Source organism: Topomyia yanbarensis, chromosome 1 (assembly GCF_030247195.1).
Source record: "Topomyia yanbarensis strain Yona2022 chromosome 1, ASM3024719v1, whole genome shotgun sequence".
Taxonomy (NCBI): Eukaryota; Metazoa; Arthropoda; class Insecta; order Diptera; family Culicidae; genus Topomyia; species Topomyia yanbarensis.
Window position 1 is genome coordinate 99,783,144 of NC_080670.1, and position 23,005 is coordinate 99,806,148.

At 36.7% G+C, this 23,005-nt stretch overlaps 1 protein-coding gene across 3 annotated transcripts in view; it reads left to right on the top strand.

Annotated features, from left to right (window-relative positions):
* LOC131690772 (transcription elongation factor SPT6) overlaps positions 1-23,005 on the top strand; it is a 752,894-nt gene that overhangs the window by 166,287 nt on the left and 563,602 nt on the right. For all 3 annotated transcript variants that reach the window (XM_058977965.1, XM_058977166.1, XM_058978767.1), the window contains exons 3-4: positions 7,416-7,621; positions 7,699-7,818. In XM_058977965.1, the coding sequence (XP_058833948.1) occupies positions 7,416-7,621; positions 7,699-7,818 (326 nt within the window). The remainder of the gene's footprint in view (positions 1-7,415; positions 7,622-7,698; positions 7,819-23,005) is intronic.

The window sequence follows — 23,005 nt, forward strand, 5'->3', positions numbered from 1 at the left end:
GGACTACGAACAAGGAAACAAACAACAGATGAGAAATCGTTTACTTATTTATTATAACTACGATACTAATCACAATTATTTTGCTTTTCTGGCTTCGTTTCAGCAAACCAAAATCTATACGTACTAGCACATACGAACAGTTAGGCTTTGTAGGTTCTCATCTTGACAGAGTCTAGATGGGCGGATGAACGTCTGCCAGGGTGGGGGCTGAGAAATGACAATGACACTGTACGAGATGGCGCTGGGCCTGTGGCCTTCGACTAGCATGGTCCATTCTCATTGATTCGGAAGTCTTCTTGGCTGGTTGGTAGATATGTGCCTACTTGCAAGTTGATCAATTCGCTTGGATGGGGGACATGTGGATCCTACTAGTTGTCGACTCTTTTGATCGTGAGTATGAGGCTAGTTCGGGAAAGGAGTGCAGGACTGGCACCTAAGAGATAGTTAATTATTAAGGACTTGTTCTTATGATTATTAAACTCGACCAAGCACACCGGCTCTCAGGAATGATAAGCAACCCTTTAGGGTCGGTGTGGTCTATTCGAGTCGAACCAGGCAGACATTCGGTTCGAGCAAACTTTTTGAGGAATAGTGGATAAATATTTCTTACGCCTTTATTGGCAGAGATTTTTTTTTTGCGAAATCCTAAGATACCTTCACTGGTATAGCTACTCAGGATAATAATAATAGAAAAATTAAGGGTTTGCCTGGTCCATAATGTAATGAATATGTATATTGACTAGAACAGGGATAATCGAGGTATGTTATAAGATAGAGAAGAAACAGCGCCGTTGTAGGAAAATTATTCGCGAGTAAGGACTAATACTGCTAGTATGTTTACCGTTTCAATTAATAGTCGATTGATTCGCTTCGTACCTAGGAGACAAAAAAGAGATTAGGAAGAGACAGAAGCGGATTCAATGCGAAATTTGCCAATATGACGTTGACCCCAAGGCGATGGTAAGATGATTTTCCGTAGGATGACAGACTAGACGACACGACGTAACGTAACACGCTCTAAACTTGCGCCAAATAGTTTGTATGAATGTAAGCCCGTATGTATGCCTGTATGCATGGATTTGTATAGGACCAATGTATCCTTTAACAACATGGAAGGACAGCCTCTGTGTCGCCAAAACGCTCATGGGAAGCCGGGTATGCGGTCGTAGGTGTGACCATAAAGCACTGCACACACTGTCAAGTGCAACGGAGGGACGGTAGGTGTACCGTTAATGCACATAAGTTGCAGAAATAGGTTGTTGAGACAGCCCGATTGCACACTGATAAATAACAAATAACAATAACCAATTCAAATCGGTTTTGTACACTAATAGTTATTATGCATAGTTTGGGTCACGAGGCGTCGGTACGTTCAGGTAAGCCAAATCAGACAAACCCATTCCAAGTTTAAATTAACTGTAGAACCCTGCAAAATATTTTCAATTAAGGGAAAAATAAAACACTGAAGTTATTCAGATTTGAACGATAAACCAAGCGGTCTCCAGTAAAATTTCAAAAATGGTTTCACCAGTTCATCCTCAAACATGCACGCATCTCGTACTCTCAGCGCACGCTTTGGATGGAGCAGCAGCAGCAGCATGGGTGATGGCTGTAACAGCAGCCTGAGAGCCATGGGCGACGGTTTTTACATTTCTTACAAAAGAAATGTATAGGATTCGCTCAAATTTTGAAAACTTTTTCCGAGGCCCGGAGGGCCGAGTCTCATATACCAATCGACTCAGCTCGACAAATTGAGACAATGTCTGTATGTGTGTGTGTGTATGTATGTATGTACAAAATGTCATGTAATTATCTCAGCAATGGCTAAACCGATCTTAATGAAATTAGTTTCAAATGAAAGGCCTAACGTTGCCATTTGACACTATTATTTTTGATTTTCGATATGTTGTTTACTTTCTGAGATATGAACGATTTTGTCAAAACACAGCAGGTTTTTTGCAAATAACTTTCGAACAATACAATATTTGTGCACATAAATAGAAAGCTTGTAAAAATACCTTTCTAACAAGCTATAGATTGTCTAAATCCGTGCACGAGCGGCGGAGATATTAAATATTTTGTATTTTTAGTCCTCGCTTACCAATTTCCACTATCTAAAAATGATATTGTTTCATACAGAGTATTGCTTTACTGGTGTTTTAGGGACAAAACTAAACCGATTTGGAATATCGGGGTATGAAAACACATCTACGTGATTCAAGAAATTCGATGTTGAGAATATTTTGTGAATTCCCTTTATAATAAATGAACTATTTCTCAAAAATCAATATATAAGTTCACTTCAAAGACAAAATAATGTGTTGATAAAGACACAGTGAGTTCTAGTATTTATTCCTTGGATTAGGCATTGCGTTCAATTATGAGGTAAATGTTGGGTGGTATATCAATATACAGATCAACAAGTAATTCACCTAGTAGTGAGATAAAACATTTCTAATATGATTATACTTGTGGCGTCACCGAAAGCAACTGTATGTTTGAAGCCCAAAAATCTAGCGAAAATTTAGCTCTTTTGCAAGATTTCGGTTATACTGGTTATGGCGCAAAAATTACTACTTACACTATTTATGATAAGAATGTAAGAATCAATATATCATAATAATATACCTATAAAAATAATGTCACTGCATTAACCATCATTTGCCATTCCTCACACGCCCCCCCCCCCCATCTCTCTCTTTCTCTCTGTCTCTCTTCTATCGCATCTATCTAGCTATTTCTGTATTTATTTCTAAGTTGTGTGATAAGATCTTCTGCCAATCTGAAATATTTATTAATTGTAATTGCGAAGGTTTGAGAAAACAAAACTATTTTTTGTGTGCTGCTACATCAACTCAACTTTAATTCAATTGTATTCAAAGCCTGTATCTACACTATAATTAAGGAAATTCATGGCTATATCAGAAAGATATTTGGCTTAACTGGGTAATATAAAAGTTTGACGATGGAAATTTTCAAAAGAGACATTCCACGTGCGATATTTAAACTATTCGTATCTCTATTGAATTTTGAATGAAATATAAGACTGAAATGGTCGACGAATTCATGTATTTGGGCTCACTGGTAACCAACGACAATGATAACAGCAGAGAAATTCAGAGACGGATCTTAGCGGAAAATCGTGCCTACTTTGGTGGCTTGCAGATGGAAGACGGAACGTTGCGCAGGCGAATGAACCAAGAGTTGTATCAGCTGCACATTCGTAGTATTGGTACCAACTTTCATGAAAAATAACGGATCAAAGATCCACATATTAGATCCAGGAAAAGAAGTCTCCCAAAGTACCCACTCTCGATGGGGGATGCAACTACAATGTGTCTTCTAACTTATCGTCGTCCATATCTGGATATACTGAGTAGTTTGAACAATTTCCTTTTCACAGTATTGGTCTGTATAGGGCTTATTTATCCATATTTCCTGCACGAGAATTCCGAACGAAACAATATGAAAGCTATAAGGATGAATGGAAAGAGACTGCATCATCAACGGTTCGTCCAGAATTTTCATTTAAAGAGAATATTGACAGTTGGCTTTTAAGCCGTAATCATATGTTTGTCGAGAAATAATTTATTTGATTCTATTTATTTCTTTATATTAATTTATAACCTTTTACCATTGTTCAATTTTTCATTTTAATCAATGCATTTAATTCTGCTCATTTTCTTCTTTTTATTCATTTTATCACTTCAGCTCATTTTGTTTATTTGATTCGTTTGTTTTATTTATGCATTTCATGTATTTTTTCTTTATTTATTTTGTTCATCCATTCTTTTTATTCATTTGATCCATTTCATTAATTTGATTCATTGTATTCACTGGATGAATTAAATCAATTCGATTCATTTAATTCATTTGATTCATTTAATTAATTTGATTCATGTGATTCATGTGATTCATTTGATTCATATGATTCATTTGATTCATATGATTCATTTGATTCATTTGATTAATTTGAATCATTTGATTCATTTGATTTATTTGATTCATTTGATTGATTTGATTGATTTGATTGATTTGATTGATTTGATGGATTTGATTGATTTGATTGATTTGATTGATTTGATTGATTTGATTGATTTGATTGATTTGATTGATTTGATTGATTTGATTGATTTGATTGATTTGATTGATTTGATTGATTTGATTGATTTGATTGATTTGATTGATTTGATTGATTTGATTGATTTGATTGATTTGATTGATTTGATTGATTTGATTGATTTGATTGATTTGATTGATTTGATTGATTTGGTTGATTTGATTGATTTGATTGATTTGATTGATTTGATTGATTTGATTGATTTGATTGATTTGATTGATTTGATTGATTTGATTGATTTGATTGATTTGATTGATTTGATTGATTTGATTGATTTGATTGATTTGATTGATTTGATTGATTTGATTGATTTGATTGATTTGATTGATTTGATTGATTTGATTGATTTGATTGATTTGATTGATTTGATTGATTTGATTGATTTGATTGATTTGATTCATTTGATTGACTTGATTCATTTGATTCATTTGATTCATTTGATTCATTTGATTCATTTGATTCATTTGATTCATTTGATTCATTTGATTCATTTGATTCATTTGATTCATTTGATTCATTTGATTCATTTGATTCATTTGATTCATTTGATTCATTTTATTCATTTTATTCATTTTATTCATTTTATTCATTTGATTCATTTTATTCATTTTATTCATTTGATTCATTTTATTCATATCTTTAATTTTATGCATTTCATGTTCAATCATTCGTTTTATTTCATTCAATTTGTTAGTATGAGTCAATTTATTCTATTAATCTTATAACTATTTCTAAATATAATCTTAATTTTTATGTAATAACCTAATCTAATTTGTTTCGTGTATATTATAATTTTGATTTCCATTAATTTTTCTACTCATTTTATGAATTTAAAAACCTATTGTTTTATTTTTTGCTTTACTTTTTTATTTCGGTCGTTTTGTTGATTTCTATAATTTATTCAGTTTATTCGAGATTTTATTCGTGCAAGACTAGAAACTGTTTTCATCCCACCTCTAGTTGGGTGCTAACTTCTCGTGAGTTCTGCAAACTAATCTAATAGTGAAATGTGTAAGAAATGTCTCATCTCACTGCTAGGTGGATTAAATCGGTTTTTTTTATTCTCTTTTGCACCGGTTCAAATTTTTATGTAATAACCTAATCTAATTTGTTTCGTGTATATTATAATTTTGATTTCCATTAATTTTTCTACTCATTTTATGAATTTAAAAACCTATTGTTTTATTTTTTGCTTTACTTTTTTATTTCGGTCGTTTTGTTGATTTCTATAATTTATTCAGTTTATTCGAGATTTTATTCGTGCAAGACTGTTTTCATCCCACCTCTAGTTGGGTGCCTACTTCTCGTGAGTTCTGCAAACTAATCTAATAGTGAAATGTGTAAGAAATGTCTCATCTCACTGCTAGGTGGATTAAATCGGTTTTTTTATTCTCTTTTGCACCGGTTCAAATCAAATATTGAACCAGCGTACATTGTAGCGATGTCCATTTGCTCATTAGAGCTCTGTGTGCGGAACGAGAGCGCTTTTTAATTTTCCAACACGCTTCGCAGCTGTGCCATACGTTCACAGCTGTCGGTCGAACGCTTCTTGGGTAGTCTAGCCAGATGTTTCTGCCCTTGGGACATATTAGTTATAAGCACGTATGGATTTGGTTGGCTCAACGAAAGTAATGAACCATCTTTCTGCTTCGTAGAAATTGTTTGTTCTTTGCATTTACACATTGAAAACATGTCTACTGAAAATGTAAAATGGACATAATGGATTTCATTCGAATCGTTTCGCGTTCTATTGCAATAATGTTAAAAGTCTCTTTCTTACGACATTTTGCGAGGAAAATGATTTTTTTGGAATCGCATATGAAACATTTAAATTGCTCTCCTGTTTGGTAGAATTAATAGATGATTTCAAACAGGTTAGTAAATGTTTCAACCTATCTTATACAGAAGAAGGAATAATTCTCGGTGTAAAAAATAAGATTCTACATTGGAGGTTAATTCGAATCATAATATGACTTTTGAGTATTCAATAGTGCCTTTAGACGATTATACCCCATTTGGCATAAAATCATTTGACATAAGGTCGTTTGGCATAAGGTCATTTGGCATAAAGGCCATTTGGCATAATGGTTATTTGGCATAATCACTGCACTGAAACGAATACTTTAGACGGAATATTTTTCACAAAATCAAGTTGCTATTATTTATTTTGAACAATAATGTATAAATAACAAAAAATACAAAAAAAATAGAATAGCGTATACAAGGTGTCGGGTTTGCTTGCAAAGTACTTCCACTTCCGACACTATAAATATATTAATAAAATACTTGCCGCCGCCTAATGTGGCTACGCCACATCGCTTTCCGTCCGTGCTGTCCGACTTCGCTGCCGCTCAGTCGGACTTAAACTAGCTATAGCCTCTATGTTGGAGTATTCCGGGCAAACGAGTGGATTACAGGTTTGCTTGCAAAGTACTCCCGCTTCCGACACTATAAATAAATTAATAAAATACTTGCCGCCGCCTAATGTGGCTACGACACATCGCTTTCCGTCCGTGCTGTCCGACTTCGCTGCCGCTCAGTTAGTTATAGCCCCTATGTTTAAGTAATCCGGGCAAACTAGTGGATTACAGGTTTGCTTGCAAAGTTTTTGCGCTTCCGACACTATAAATAAATTAAAAAGAGACTTGCCGCCGCCTAATGTGGCTACGCCACTTCGCTTTCTACCCGTGTTTATGCCAAATGACTATTATGCCAAACGCACGTTATGCCAAATGGCCATTATGCCAGTTGACTTTATGCCAAATAACTTTTATGCCAATCGACTGTATGCCAAACGGGCTTATGCCAAATGGCCTGACACCCTTTAGACATGGTTGTTGAAATTTAAGTTGAGAAATCTTTTTCAATACGAACTAAGTGGTTGCCTATACGGATGTAATATATCTTTTTTGCTTTTTTCTGCGAGACTCTCTTGAATTAGGTATTCCACAAGATGTTTGTTTGATAAATTACCGATGGGTTTTGACAACAAATTTGTTTTGCTCAACTCCTGCGATCAGAAAAACCCGTCCGCCGAACATCTTTTGTTGGTACTATTCGTTTGATGTTAGAATCGTCGATTTTGAGGGATTTTGTGGTATTGAACAGGTTGACGGTGGAACCACTCGTCGCCTCTGGTTCGGGTATATATTCGATATCGAACATTACATTCTTTATATATTTTTTCTGTAAGTGACGTGATTTCAATAAGCATCACATAACACTTTTCAATTCTACTGATCACCTTATCTTTCTTCCTGCGTTAAGAACATTTTTAATATAACATTGTTTCTAGATGATGAGGAACGTCTGCGCGAGGAACTGAAAGATCTTATCGACGATAACCCCATCGAAGAGGATGACAGCGCTGGTGATGAATCCGATGGTTCAGGCGATCACACCAAGAGAAAGAAAAGCGACGACGAAGACGAACTAGATGATCGACTGGAAGATGAAGACTATGATCTAATCGAAGAAAATCTGGGCGTGAAGGTGGAAAGGGTGAGATTTTCTAGTATATACAGTTAACTTGACGAATGGTAATTATCTAGAATACAGAACAAAAATTATTGTTTCAGAAACGTTTTAAAAGATTAAAAAAAATAACGGATGAAGGCAGCGATGACGATGAACAAATTGATAACGGATTTAGCAGAGAAGTGATTGCTGAACAATTGTTCGAGTGCTCTGCAGACGAGGTTTGTATCTATCTATTCATATTTTGTTACGTCGTGATTGCATATGAAATGTATGCTACTATGCAGGTAGACCACATATGGGTCATTCCGCGCGAAGTGATCAAAAAAAGATAAAAACTTGAAATCGACCAATTTTGGAGAAATCATTCATATAGGGCCAATATACTGCCGTGATCCACATAACACGTATCACGGCAGTATATAGAAATCTAAAACTTTATGTCAGTTGAATCACCCCTGGGTCCATGGGAGTACACCCGTTTTGACAAATTGCCAAAACCCTTGATTTTCTTTTGATTATATCTCTGGTTCTATTTGTGGTTGAATGGAGAACAATGAGTCTATTTATGTAAGGTATGAAAACGAGGCTCGATGAAACTAACCAACAGTGGATATCATATACATTTGGAGCAACATCAGATGTTGCTTCAAGCTGCTATTTATTTATTCATTTCGTCTTTGGTGCGAGCCACCACTGTACTGAACCTAAAATTGTTGCAATTGCACCGTAACGCTTACGCAACAGCTTAAAAACCCGCAGAAAGAAACTACAATAGGATTGTGGAGAACGAACACTATATATTTTCCCTACTTTTTCTTACACGATCTCACTTCCTAAACTACCCTACTGCGCGATTCTTTCGCGCCTAACTTTACTTTTATTGGTCTAAGGTCTTAGTAGCCAGAGGTACGCACAGTACATGGGACTAAGCCTGCATCGTCTATGTCAGAGGGAAGAACTCACTTACTGCTCCTAGATGCCGGGGCCAGAGATACGCATAGTACATGGGCCGACTATGAAGACTTATCGCGTAGGAATAAGCACAAGAGCACAAAAGGCCCTGATTCTAAATTTTCCTGCTGTTCATATAGTAAATTTTTTGCTTACTTCAGCAAATTACAATTATTAACTATCTGTCCCTGTTCAGCATGCGATTGACATCATATTTGGATTAGTGTCGCATAGCTTTCTATCTTTCTCAGTCGTATGTAACTTCTGTGTTAATTTATTCCTATTTTCCTCCATCCTAAGGTGACTCGGACCTTCCTTTGTTACTTCTCGAAGATCACCCGAACATGAATAACTTCTAATTGGTTTGGCGTTAGTGAGCTTTCGGCTCCCGCTAGAACTTAGTGTTCCTCTGTTCTAACTAAAGCTATCCGTAAGTATCGTTTACTCTATTGCCTGGATGTACCTAATCGCACCTAGCTAAGATACGTGACAATGCCACGCCTATTTAAATGCTCACTTTAATTAATATTGGTACAGCCAAATTCTATACAGTCATAAACAAACAAAACCTGACTACTGCGATCATTCAAAAGTAGTTATCATTATTACCCATGCACACCTGTGCCTGAGTATCTGTGGTCATGATTATAAACAATCATCATTCCTATGTACACTGCAAAGACAAGTGTGACATACGTATTTATGTTTACATCCTACAGTGCACGAGACCTATAAATGCTGAGTATGCAAATGTTTGCTAGCGGTGAATTCTTTTGGATCAACTTTGAAATGTAAGTGTTCAGAACTGTGGGTTGTTTCTTATAAATTATGCGATTTAATCGTCTACAATTGTGGGATTGTTCATCTCCCCTTTGTTAATGAGTTGATAATTATCTTGAAGAGATCAATTATCAATGGTACATGCGGGTATTATTTTAATTTTTGTACTGTTCTCCTAAATATGTTATTAGGTTGTCCTCCCAGAAGCCGTTGTAGTTGCTGTTGCTTGAAGTCTGCCGTGGGATGTCGTCTTCCGGTTTGTTCGTTCATATAGTACTGCCTGTACGTATGTTCCGTGTATCTTTTTTTTCATAAAACGTTTATTTGACACGGCATTTGCAAAAGCTTTTTTACGCCGGGGTTTTTTTACATAACATGTTACAAAGGTTCTTAAGACTATCACGTTATAAAAAAAATTCACTTTCTAATGCTAACACTGAGGATAATCATCATTTTGAATGTTTTTAATTATACTCTATTTTCTTGAATTTCATTGTAAACCTATTGATAGTTTTTCTGTAATCTTTGTTTATTTTTTTTTTCTTTATTTATATCGTTTTATCTAACTTAACTAACTGCGAAGAAATCTAAATTGTTTGTGGGTAGCAAGGGAAAAAACTAGAAACATTGTGGGGATAATTAAATTTGAATATTTATTGTTTTCAGGAAATGATAAATATGGCTCATGTATGTAATATCTCGTAAAGCGAGGATATCACGAACAGGTACATAGGGTGGTTTTCTTCTGGCTCGTAAGGAGTCTATTAATTGGGATCTGGCTTCACGATATTCAGTGCAAGACCAAACAACATGTTCAATGTCTTCGTAACCCTCTCCGCAAGCACATTGATTATCTTCTGCGATCCCAATACGGCGGAGATGCGCATTCAACGTATAATGGTTGGACATGAGCCTAGACATCACACGAATGAAGTTTCGACTTACATCCAACCCTTTGAACCATGCCTTCGTTGATACTTTAGGGATAATTGAGTGCAACCACCGTCCCAGATCTCCATTGTCCCATGATGTTTGCCAACTAGTAAGCGTCCTCTGACGAGAAGCGCTATAAAATTCATTGAATGCAATAGGTCTTTCATAGATGTCACCGTCTAGCGCCCCTATTTTGGCTAAATTATCCGCTCTCTCATTACCCGGTATGGAGCAATGAGCGGGAATCCACACTAAGGTAATTTGATAAGATTTATTTGTTAATTTACTTAAGTATTCTCGTATCTTCTTCAAAAAGAACGGAGCGTGATTATCAAGCTTTAATGAGCGTAGTGCCTTAATTGTGCTGAGGCTATCTGTGAGGATGAAATAATGACTCGGAAGTAAAGTATCAATGATTTCCAGACTATAGTGAACTGCTGCTAGTTCGGCTGTATAAACGGAGGCAGGTTCTGCAAGCTTGAAAGAGATCGAGGTGTTATTGTTGAAAATACCGAAGCCAGTGGCCTCATTGATTCGTGACCCATCAGTGTAGAACATTTTATGGCAGTCGATATGTTGGTATTTACTTATGAATATTTTAGGGATCTCCAGAGAGCGCTGGTGATCCGGGATTCCACGAATTTCCTCTTGCATGGACGTGTCGAAAAATAAAGTGGAATCGGGAGTATCTAGTATATTAACACATGTCAGAACATAACTAGAAGGCGTTATTTCTTATGACATGTGATTGAAGTACACTGTCATGAATCTGGTTTGGGATTGAAGCTCGACAAGTCTTTCGAAATTTTCAATTACAAGTGGATTCATAACCTCACATCGTATAAGTAAACGAGAGGAGAGATCCCAGAATCGATCTTTTAAGGGAAGAACTCCCGCTAGAACTTCAAGACTCATCGTATGTGTCGATTGCATGGAACCTAAGGCGATTCGTAAACAACGATACTGTATTCGTTCCAATTTAATAATGTGAGTGTTTGCAGCTGAACGGAAACAGAAGCACCCATATTCCATTACTGAAAGTATCGTTGTTTGATACAATCTTATCACGTCACTTGGATGAGCACCCCACCAAGATCCGGTTATTGTTCGGAGAAAATTTATCCTTTGTTGGCACTTCTTTATCAGATACCTAATGTGGCCTCCCCATGTACCTTTAGAATCGAACCAAATTCCGAGATATTTAAAGGTCATGACTTGGGCTATCGTTCTACCAACCAACTGAAGCTGAAGCTGAGCTGGATCACGCTTCCTTGAAAAAACAACCAACTCTGTTTTCTCCGTAGAGAAATCGATGCCTAACTTCAAAGCCCAACTTGATAAATTATCCAAACTATCTTGCAGTGGTTGTTGTAAATTTATAGCTTTTGGTCCTGTAACAGAAACCACGCCATCATCTGCAAGTTGCCTTAGAGTGCATGGGCTGACAATACAATTATCAATGTCATTCACGTAAAAATTGTAGAGAAGGGGGCTTAAACAAGAACCTTGTGGGAGGCCCATGTAACTTATTCTGAATGTTGCCAAATCGCCATATGAAAAATGCATGTGCTTTTCTGACAATAAGTTGTATAAATAATTATTTAACATTGGTGAAAGACCACATTGATGTAGTTTGTCTGAGAGAACATCAATGGAAACAGAGTCGAATGCTCCTTTTATGTCTAAGAACACAGACGCCATTTGTTCTTTTTTTGCGTAAGCGAGTTGGATTTCTGACGAAAGTAGCGCCAGGCAATCATTCGTTCCCTTTCCTCTCCGAAAACCAAACTGGGTATCTGAGAGAAAGCCGTTCGCCTCAACCCAATTGTCGAGACGTCGTAGGATAATTTTTTCCAACAATTTCCTGATGCAGGATAGCATTGCAATCGGTCGATAAGAGTTATGGTCGGAGGCTGGTTTTCCCGGTTTTGGAATAGCGATAACTCTCACTTGTCTCCAGTCGTGCGGGACAATGTTCTGCTCAAGAAGCTTATTGAATAAATTCAACAAGCGTCTTTTTGCTAGGTCAGGCAGATTCTTCACCAAGTTGAATTTAATTCTGTCTGGACCCGGAGCATTATTGTTGCATGAGAGGAGTGCAATTCAAAATTCCATCATTGTCAAAGGCGAATCTATGAAATCGTTACTTGTGGGAGCATCGCGAATGATTTTCTGCGCAGGAGCAGAATCTGGACAAATTTTCTTGGCAAAATTAAATATCCAACGATTCGAAAAATCTTCGCTTTCATTAGTCACGTTTCGATTCCTCATTCTTCTGGCTGTGTTCCAAAGAGTACTCATTGATGTTTCTCTTGACAAGCCATCAACGAAGCGTCTCCAATAACTAGACTTTTTGGCACGACGGAGACTGTCAAATTTGTTTTGCAAAATCGAATAATTTTCAAAGTTTGCACGTGTACACCCTTTCCGTTTCACAATTTCTTTGTAAGCAACTTGTTTAGCTTCATATGCATCCGAGCACTCTTTGTCCCACCAGGGATTAGGAGGCCTGCTATTCATTGTCATGCCAGGATTGCATTTCGTTTGGGTTTGTTCTGCTGCTTCAATAATCAAACCCGCTAGAAATTCATATTCTTCGGTAGGTGGTAGCTCTTCCGTCGAAACAAGAGAAGTGGAAATTAAAGATTGGTATTTTTTCCAATCAATATTTCGTGTCATAAGGGACATTGATTGAATTTGTGAGGCCTAATTCACTGTTAATTGAAATAACGACTGGCAAATGATCGCTACCGTGAGGATCAGGTACAACCTTCCACGTGCAATCTAACCGAAGTGATGTCGAGCATAGAGATAGATCTAATGCACTTGGTCGTGCGGGTGGTCTGGGAATGCGTGTTGCTTCGCCTGTATTTAAAACTGTCATATTGAGCTTGTCACAAACATTGTATATCAAAGAGGATCGATTATCATTGAAGAGGGAACCCCACAATACTCCGTGCGAGTTGAAGTCTCCCAGTATCAGCCGCGGAGCAGCCATGGATTCCACTACCTCAAAAATCTGACGTTGTCCAATTTGAGCTTTGGGAGGTATATATAAAGAAGCGATAGACATGTCTTTGCCTTTAATGTTCATTTGGACAGCTACAGCCTCAATGCCCGCAAACAAGGGGGTGTTAATTAATTCTATAGAAAGAATAGCACTTTTTAATTCCTAGAAGCACTCCTCCATACGGGGTGTCTCGGTCTAGGCGAATAATGTTGAAATCATTCAAGTTGAAATTAATGTTTGAGGTAAGCCATGTTTCACATAAAGCAAAAGCATCGCATTTCAAATTATGTAGCAAAATTTTTAAGGAATCAATTTTAGGTATGATACTTCTGCAATTCCACTGTAAAACAGTGATGGGATCTTTCACTGAAGGAGGTGAATTAACCATTGAAAGATATAATTGCTGCAAGGATGGGCCATTGAGCAATCAGCTGCTCTAAAAATGTTCTAATTGTTGGGAGGAACGCTGAAAGTATACTTTTTAGTGGTTCAAAAATATTGAATGCTTTGAAAATCCAATCAACAGAAAATTTCAATAAACCTATCCCCGGTTGAGGCTCGGAGGAAGTTGAAGTTTTATTATTTCCAGTAATGGTGTTCTGTTTGGATTGTACATTACCAAAACCGGGAGGGACTGGCTTCGGTATTGCATCGGAATTCTTTAGTTTTGGCCGCAATTTATTTGTTGAAGGAGAAATTTTAAGGCCTTTGCTTGGCAGTCTGGGGAAAGAGGATTGTTTTCTTTTCCTGGATCCTCTAGGTAAAACAAATGATGTACCTTCGGACGCTTCGTCAGAGTCAGACTCTTCCGGCAATAGAATAGCGTATCTGTTTTCTGGGACCGTGGGTTCAGGAGTAGCATTTTTCAGTATTTCTGCATAAGAGCGCTTAAATCTCTCCTTCAACGATCGTTTAATTTTCTCCTCCCGCAATTTATATATGGGACATGCAAGGAGCTCGTGTGAAGTTTCTCCGCAATGTAAACATTTTTCTAAGTTTTTATTGCATGTATCCTCTTGATGAGGCCCCCCACATTTGCCACACCGTACCTTATTGGAACAGTAAGTGGCTGTGTGGCCAAGCTGTTTACAATTGAGGCAATTCATCACACGAGGGATAAAAAGGCGAACGGGGAGACGAATTTTATTAATAAGAACATGGCTAGGTAAAGCAGACCCAGCGAAAGTTACACGAAATGAATAGGATGGTCGGTAAACTTTTTTCTCTTCTTCAATTGATACTGAGAACAATTGCTTAACATCGAGTATTTTTACCTTATTAAGCAGGGCGTTCTTGAAACAACCAGCACCATGCTTAAGTATATCCTCGGCAGTGAGGCTGGGTTCGGAGATGACTCCATCGAATTCTATATCGCGCGAAAGTATATAAACTTTATATTCACGCGTGAAGAGTTCGCAGGCTACTATCTCGTTAGCTTGTCTAATGTTATCAATGCTAACTCGAAGTTTATCTTTATTTACTTTCACGATCTCTGTTACAGCAGAAAATCGTGAAGTCAGATCCCGTGCAATTTGCACAAGGTTTAATGGCTTTCCTTTCCGCCTGAAGAAAACCTGCCAAGGTCCAGAAGACTCTTGGGGGTATAATTTTATTCTAGGGGGAGTTGAGGGAGGGGGATCAGAAGAATTTTGCTCTTGTGAAATGGAGGATTCCATCTCACTATCCTCCATCTCGCCTACCATACACAGTAAGTTAATTAAATACTAACACTAGCAAAATTATATTAAAATCTACCTGTCCTTCGAAGAGTTGCAGATTCACGCTGTCCCCCTCTGTCACGCTCGGGTTGAACACAACGCAACCACCACTACCAAGATGGAGCCGCTGTTTACCTGTGGGTCCAGGGGTATTTCCTTACTACGCAGCGTGGCTAGGTACACAAATACACAACAGCCCGTTTCTGCACTAGCACAGATGAATAAGTGATGATGAAGCGAGACGCTTCACCAACAAGATGCAGCTCTGTCTCACTTAGCGCCGACTGTATTTAACCACTACCACCACCAAGGTGGGGGCGCCGCTTACCTGTGGGTCCAGAGGTATTCCCCTACTACGCAGCGTGGCTAGGTACACAAATACTCAAAATCCCGTATCTGCACTAATATGGATGAATGAATGATGATGAAGCGAGCCGCTTCACCAACCAGATGCAGCTCTGTCTCACTCCGTCGCAAGCGCCGGTTGTATGCAGCGCAACCTCTACTACCACCAAGGTGGGGCGCCGTGAGACTTCGTTGCCTTCGCACCAACACTCGCTTATCGCGTGGTACCACCACCAAACGACCGCTCTCGCAGCCAACAATCCTGCCTGTCTCCGCACCAACACAGCATCAAACACTGACACGGTACACAAACTTCTAGCCCATTCACGGCTTGCACAGCCCTGGTTGCTACAACCAATCAGCAAACACAACCTTTCAAGGCGAAGGCTAAAACTGTTATGATGTTCCGTGTATCTTGGGACGCATCAATTGGTCAACTTTGGATATCGGGTGTGGGTGTTTCGGCTGCCATCTCGTGATCCCGCGGTTCGTTTAACGATCGTTCGCTTCAGTTTCCTTCATCTATGCTGCATCTGGTACTTGATTTGTGTTCACTTCGAGTGAATTTTGTAATTTCGTGTTTGTTTCGTTTTTTCTTCTTTTCCTTCTTCGTTCGTTGTTGTCGTTCTTGTGGATACCGAGGACAAGATATTGGACTTATCCTGCCTCGTGAATTGTGTAATGTTGCAGACGAAATGCGACGTGCAACTTATCTCAATCGTCTTTGCAGTGCGTAATCTGTAGCTGACTTGGTAGTGTTACGACCTTTCCTACTGAATTCTTACTACTGGCGTTTAATTTGCCTTGCTGATTTCGTGATGGCTACTTTATTCCTGCCATCTGGTTTATGAATACATTCCCGCATAATGTGGGTCTTGACATGTTTTTACATTTCTTATAAAAGAAATGTATAGAATTCGCTCAAACTTTCAAGATTTTTTTCCGAGGCCCGAAGGGCCGAGTCTTATATACCAATCGACTCAGCTCGACGATTTGGGACAATGTCTGTGTGTGTGTGTGTGTGTGTGTGTGTGTGTGTGTGTGTGTGTGTGTGTCGGTGTGTGTGTATGTAACGAACAAACTCTCATTCGTGTTTCTCAGCAATGAACCGATCTTATCCAAACCAATTTTAAATGAAAGAACTATCAAACAGTAAGAACGCTATTAATTTGTTTTTGATTCTGATGTTTAGTTTCCAAGATATGAATATTTGAATGTGTAAAAATGGCGTTTTTTGCAGTTTTTTTAAATTATCTGCCGAAATTGGCAACATAGATTAACAATTTATATATTTTTAGGCAGCTTAATGGAGGCAATATGCCCTTTCTTTTGGTATTGTGCTGTTGCTGATTAATCCCCCTATAAGTGAGATATTTTCAAAAATTACTTTACTGAAGACTTCAAACATCTATTTTGAATACTTTAAAAGTTATGGCTTGTTGTTTGTGGATTACTCTTTGTCGCCTATTTATTGTTCAATATAGTAATAATCCATTGAAATAAGCCAAACATTATTACGATAAAGCGAATTTTGTATTTCATTTTTCTATCTACAACCGCTAGAAATAATCACCGTACACTTCCAAGTTGTCTGGAGGGAACTTGATAACTTATCAGTGCAAAAATGTTCATTTGTACGAACCTTCTGACTGCAATTTTTCTAACTTTTAACCATCGGATCGATCTGAAACATATCGGAAAATGAAAAGCGAAATAAATAACTCCAAGCAACGGCGTAGCCAAGAAAAGGTTTTGGGGTTTAACACCATACAACCCCCCCCCCCCCATAAAAAAATTGGATTGAAGTTAAAAATTTATTGATGCTGACTGATTTAATTCAATATTACAATAATAATTATCAAATCAGTACATTGATAACCTGTTGTTGTAAACATCATGAGGACTTTTGATAAATTGTCGGAATGGGGTCCTGATATGTAACTGATCTATTGGTCTTGATTTCACAGTTGTCTAATAGCATCAATATCAAATTCCTGCCTGAAAACATTCCAATAGAAAATTCCAGAGTTCTGTAATCAATCATAATCCTCAGATTTCTTTTCAAATTGATCTCGCTTTTGTAGAGATGTACTGTAATAAGTGTCTTTATTTAATAGAAAGCGAATTTAAAATTGATTTAATGTCTATGAAACATAGAACTGCTCACCAAAAAATGCATAACTTTCAACATTTGCTAAACATGTTTTTGCCTTTCTCATTCACTCTAAAATTCGTCAATCTAATCCCGACCGGGAGGGCCGAGTGTCATATGCCAATCGACTCAGTTCGTCAAGATCGGAAAATGTCTGTGTGTGTGTATGTGTGTGTATGTGGAAAAAATGTGACCTCTGTTAATCAGAGATGGCTGAATCGATTTGCACAAAGTTAGTCTCAAACGAAAGGTACAACCTTCCCAGCGGCGGCGAATTTTTTATTGATTGGACTTTCGGTTCCGGAGTTACAAGTTGAACAGTGCAATCACACAGCAAATTCCCATATAAACTGAAATGAAAAATTTCCAAAATCAAATTTGTATTTTTGATGCCAAATGACTTTATAATGCATGAAACATTGAGATGATGTAAACTCGAAAAAAATAATGCTTGACAAAAATTGATTTTTTTGGACTTTGGTACATTTTTGCCTTTCTCATATAGAAAGGTTATGCAATCACTCTAAAAATCGTCAATCATACCGGCCCGGAGGGAGTATGCAGTGAGGAATTGCTACTTTATAATTAAAACTAGTTTGAAATTTCTTAACAAGTTGAAAATTTTCGGCAGAACCCGGACCTCCCGGATCTTTCTCCATGATCCGCCGCCGGTTTCAAGCGATGTTTCAGTATCACATAGTATCTCAAGATCGTGGCTGTCGATCCATTGTATGTATGTACTGAACATGTAATATTCATTTCCACCATTGTATTGAACATAACCAGCCATGGAATCGTAGTCTGGACAAATGAGAAAAGCACAATTGCACCACTAGGTGGAATTAAACAGGTTTTTATTTTGGGAATGCGTCGAGTTGAGACGAAAACGTAATATGATTAATAACTAGGATAACAATTTCCGAATGTAGAGAGAAATTTATGAAAAGTGTCGATTTCCATTCGACTCTAGCAAGTCCTGATCGATTTTGATGAGCATTTGATTTTTGTTGTATGACCAATTATATGTATGGGTCAAATGTTCAAAAACAGTAATTTAAGGTCAAGGATAGCATCATTTTGAAACCGCCAATTTCGGAGGTTTAGTATCTTCGATGAGTTTTACAAACATTAAACAGCGCATCATTTGATAAAATAATTTTGACGGTATATCGTCCAAGAAGTATTTATGGTGAATTTTCTCAGGTTGATATTCATGATTACAATAAAGTCTCAACAAATTCGCTAAAGACACGAACTCTGTTACTATTTTCTGAAAAATTAATTCTGCATGATTTTAAAACTTCAAAAATTACGGTTTCGGAATTATGCCGTTTGGACAGTAAGATCGATTTTCACCAAACCCCCACCAATTGTAAAATTGGTATTGTAAAAAAACGTAAGGGCGATACTTCAATGCTGATAGGTGGGACCGCAAAAGTCAATCGCCAAAGGGGCGGTACTATCATTTTGTCAATTTCAATAGCCAACACAAATTTTAATTTAATAATTTCAAATACTTCATGAAATTTTGGGTTTCGATCACTGAATCATCACTAGGATGTAAAAAAACAATAGTTCTTAAATAGGGAATAAAACAAAGTCTGGAAATATTCACTGTTGATTTTCTTTGAATGGTGTCACCGCTAGTATCGCTTTTTTTCAAGAAAAAGCGTTGATTTCTTAGTTCTCAGTCGCGTTGGAAATTTGAGTAAAGTATAAACTTCAAATCGATTAAAAAAATCGATTTTTTGGCTCAGTACAATATACATAACCCCTTTAGGAAAATTCAGTTTTCCCACCACAATGCATTTATTGAGGAATTTAGATATTTTATTAACAGAGCATTAACAATAATTCGTTGGTATGTCTATTTTATGGGCCATTTTTTCGCTTTCCCATTGATTTGGTTTGAGATTTCTAGCACTGATGTTGTCCTATGCTGATTTGAGCGATTCTCTGAGTCCTGCCACTATCCCATGTAGTATATGTTATCAAAAACATCGCGAAGCATCAAGTTCTAAATGTTCTCAAACGATATAATATCCGAAGAGAGTGATAAGAGTTATAAGACATGTCTCATCACACTGTTAGGTGGATTAAAAGCGTTTTTTATAATACATGCAGAGAACTAAAACCTGAAATTGTAGCTCTTGATATCACGCTACCTCTGAAGTGCATGCGTGCCTAGTTCAAACTTTACTTCGATATCGACTTTTTCTAAAAGTGACTTCCTAGTAGTATCTTTGATTTGAATTATTATCGCTCATCCTAATGCCAAAGAACAAATAAAACAACTCTCGAAACCCGTTAAAGAAAATCATCAGCACTGGAATTTTCGTTTCTACGAAACTTTTCGATAACCTTCCGTCACTTGTGTTAGTGCACTGGGTGCACGCTGCTCTGAAAATCTAACAAAATCGCGATTTTCGGCGGGTTAAATCTGTAACGGATTCTAAAAACTAACTTCTATTCCATAATTTTCAGTTCAGCTATTCGAGAGATCGCGCTCACCGCAAGTCATGAAAAATAAACTGCCTTGTGGAGCGACGATCACTACCCGGTTTACCATAACTATTAATAATTCTCAAATACTTTTTAATTTTTACAACCTTATTAGGGAAAGTTGTATAATAAGCTTTTGTAATATTGTGTAGAAAAAAAAAGCAGCAAATTTCTTTATTTTCTCAATCCGCAATATGTAAGCCCTTAAGTATACCAATTAATTGAGAAAGCCCTTTTAACATAAACTATCGCACGAATAGGAATAGGTTCACCAAAATGTTGGAAGAAGTCGATAAAATAACCCCTTGAAAACTACCTAAAAATTGGTGTAGTTCGATGCAATTGAAAGAAAATATCCTCAGAAAATGTACGTATTAATGTGGGACACAGTGAATAATAAATACAGTGAAGACCCGTTTGGTGTGTTTTAAGCTGACATTGACTAAATCGGTACATATTTCTTTCCTTCTTTGTAATAAACTGAAACTGTTAAAATATTCTTCCCTTCCCTTGATCTAGTCTGATAGCTATTTCTGATTATATAATATAAATTTGTCTTAAAGGGGTCTTCTAGCGCAAATTTAAAAAAAAATGAATTTTTCTTTTTGCATATTTATATCTTTAAGGTAAGAAAAATATGCTCAAGAAAGGGTTTACTCAAATTCAGCCTTGTTCGTCTGCTAGAGCCCATCAAACATATTTTCATACGAGACTGACACAATCGGGGGCTAATTAAATGGGGTCTTCACTGTACTGTAATAAATAGGCAGTATTCGAAAAAGTTTCTTGTGGACGAGTGTAGAACGACTTTGTTTCTACTTACTTAGGGTCAGCGGCGTAGCTAGAAATTCGGTTTGGTGGGGGTTTGGTGAAAATCGAATTTAATCTCCAAATGGCATAATTCCGAAACCGTCATATTTGAAGTTTTAAAATTATGGAGAATTAATTTTTCAAAAAATAGTAACAGAGTTTGTTTCTTTAGCGAATTGGTTGAGACTATCATTTAAAACAACTTTATTTGCAGGAATGAATACTACGTGTAGACAGTATATCGAGTTTTAAAATGATATGTACGAAATGTTCCTTTTACTACGTTCACACTGCGAGTTAAAACGTATTTTAACGCCATCTTGATGACATTTTGCTTGTTGCTAATTATTACAACATGTTTTAACTCTGTAGTGTGAACGTAGTATTAATCTATTTTTTTAGGTTTAAACAACTTTTTATTGCGAGCTTTACAAACTCAAGCCTTGAATAAAATGTTAAATTTATTGTTTATAAATAGTAGAAGATCATAAACAGAAAAATAATAATAATTTATTTTAAAGGTACAAATAGCCTAAAATATGTTGATACCCTGAACACACGGAACCTTCATGTCTTCAACAAAGTGGTTTGTAATAGCATTACCCAAAATTTTGCTGAAGACATTAAGTCTCGAACTAGATTTGTTTGAAGAGTAAACTCTCCATAAATACTTCCTAGAGGATATAACGCCAGAGTAATTTCAGCAGATGATGTGCTGTTTAACGTTTGTAAAATGCATCGAAGATGCTAAACCTTCGGAATTGGCGGTTGCAAAATGATGTAATCTTGATCTTAAATTACTGTTTACATACATTTATTTTATCTATTCACATAATTGGCAACACAACAAAAATTAAAAACTCATCAAAATTTATCAGGATCTGCTAGAATCGAACAGAAAACGCAATTTTTCATAAGCTTTACTCTACTTTCGGAAAGAGTTATCCTCGTTATTAATCATATTACGTTTTCGTCTCAACTCTACGCATTCCAAAAATAAAGACAAGTTCAGCAAATATTGAATGCTGTTCAATTTTTCGGCGCGCAGTTCTATGTTTCATGTTTCTGTGTTTCCAACTTCGCTTCCTATTAAAAAATACCCTAATCCATACTACAGTACATCCATTTAAAAGTGAGCTCTACATGATAGAAAATCTGAGGATTATGATTGATTTCAGAACTCTGGAATGAGTGTCTATCGGAATGTTTTCAGGCAGGTATTTGATATTGATGTGATTAGACAACTGTTAGATCAAGACCAATAGATCAGTTACAGGTCAGGATCCCATTCCCACAACTTTTCAAAAGTCCTCATGATGTTTAAAACGACAGGTTATCAATGTACTGATTTGATAATTATTATTGTAATATTGAAAGAAGTCAGTCAGCATCAATGAATTATTCTCATCAATCCAATTATTTTTTAGGGTGGGTGGCAAGTGGTGGGGTTGAATCCTGACGCCCTCTCTTGGCTACGCCGTTGCTTGGAGTTATTTATATAGCTTTTCATTTTCTAAGATATGTTTCAGATCGATCCGATGTTTGTAACTTAGAAACTTTGCAGTCATCAGGTTCGCGCAAATTAAATTTTTTACATCAATAAGTGATCAAGTTCCATCAAGACAACTTGGAATTGTTTGGCGGTTATTTCTAGCGATTGCAGATAGAAAAAGGATATACGAAATTCGTTTTATCGAAATAATATTTGGCTAATTTAAATGCTTTACTATTATATTGAACAATAAATAGGCGACAAAGGGTAATCCACAAAGAACAAGCTATAACTTTTAAAGTATTCAAAATAGATATTTGATGTCTTCAGTAAAGTTATTCGCAAAAGTAAGAGCTACAAATTTGCTGAAGACATCATTTCAATACAATCTCTTCCAAGAAAATTTATGAAAATATCTCACTCGTAGGTGGATTAATCAGCAAAATATAATATCAAAAGAAAGGCCATATTACATCCATCAAATTCTCCGAAGATACTGTTGACCTCAAATTAGCCGTTTTGGGGTTAAAAATAGATTGCCTGTTTTTGGTCCTATTTGCGGCTATGGGAAATGACAAAAATCTCGTCCATATTTAATGATAAATATCTCTTTTGATAATAGTCCGATTTCAACAATCTATAGCTCGTCCGAAAGATATTCGTATAGGCTGTCCAAAGATGTATACAGTGTTTATCTATGCCGTCAATTTCG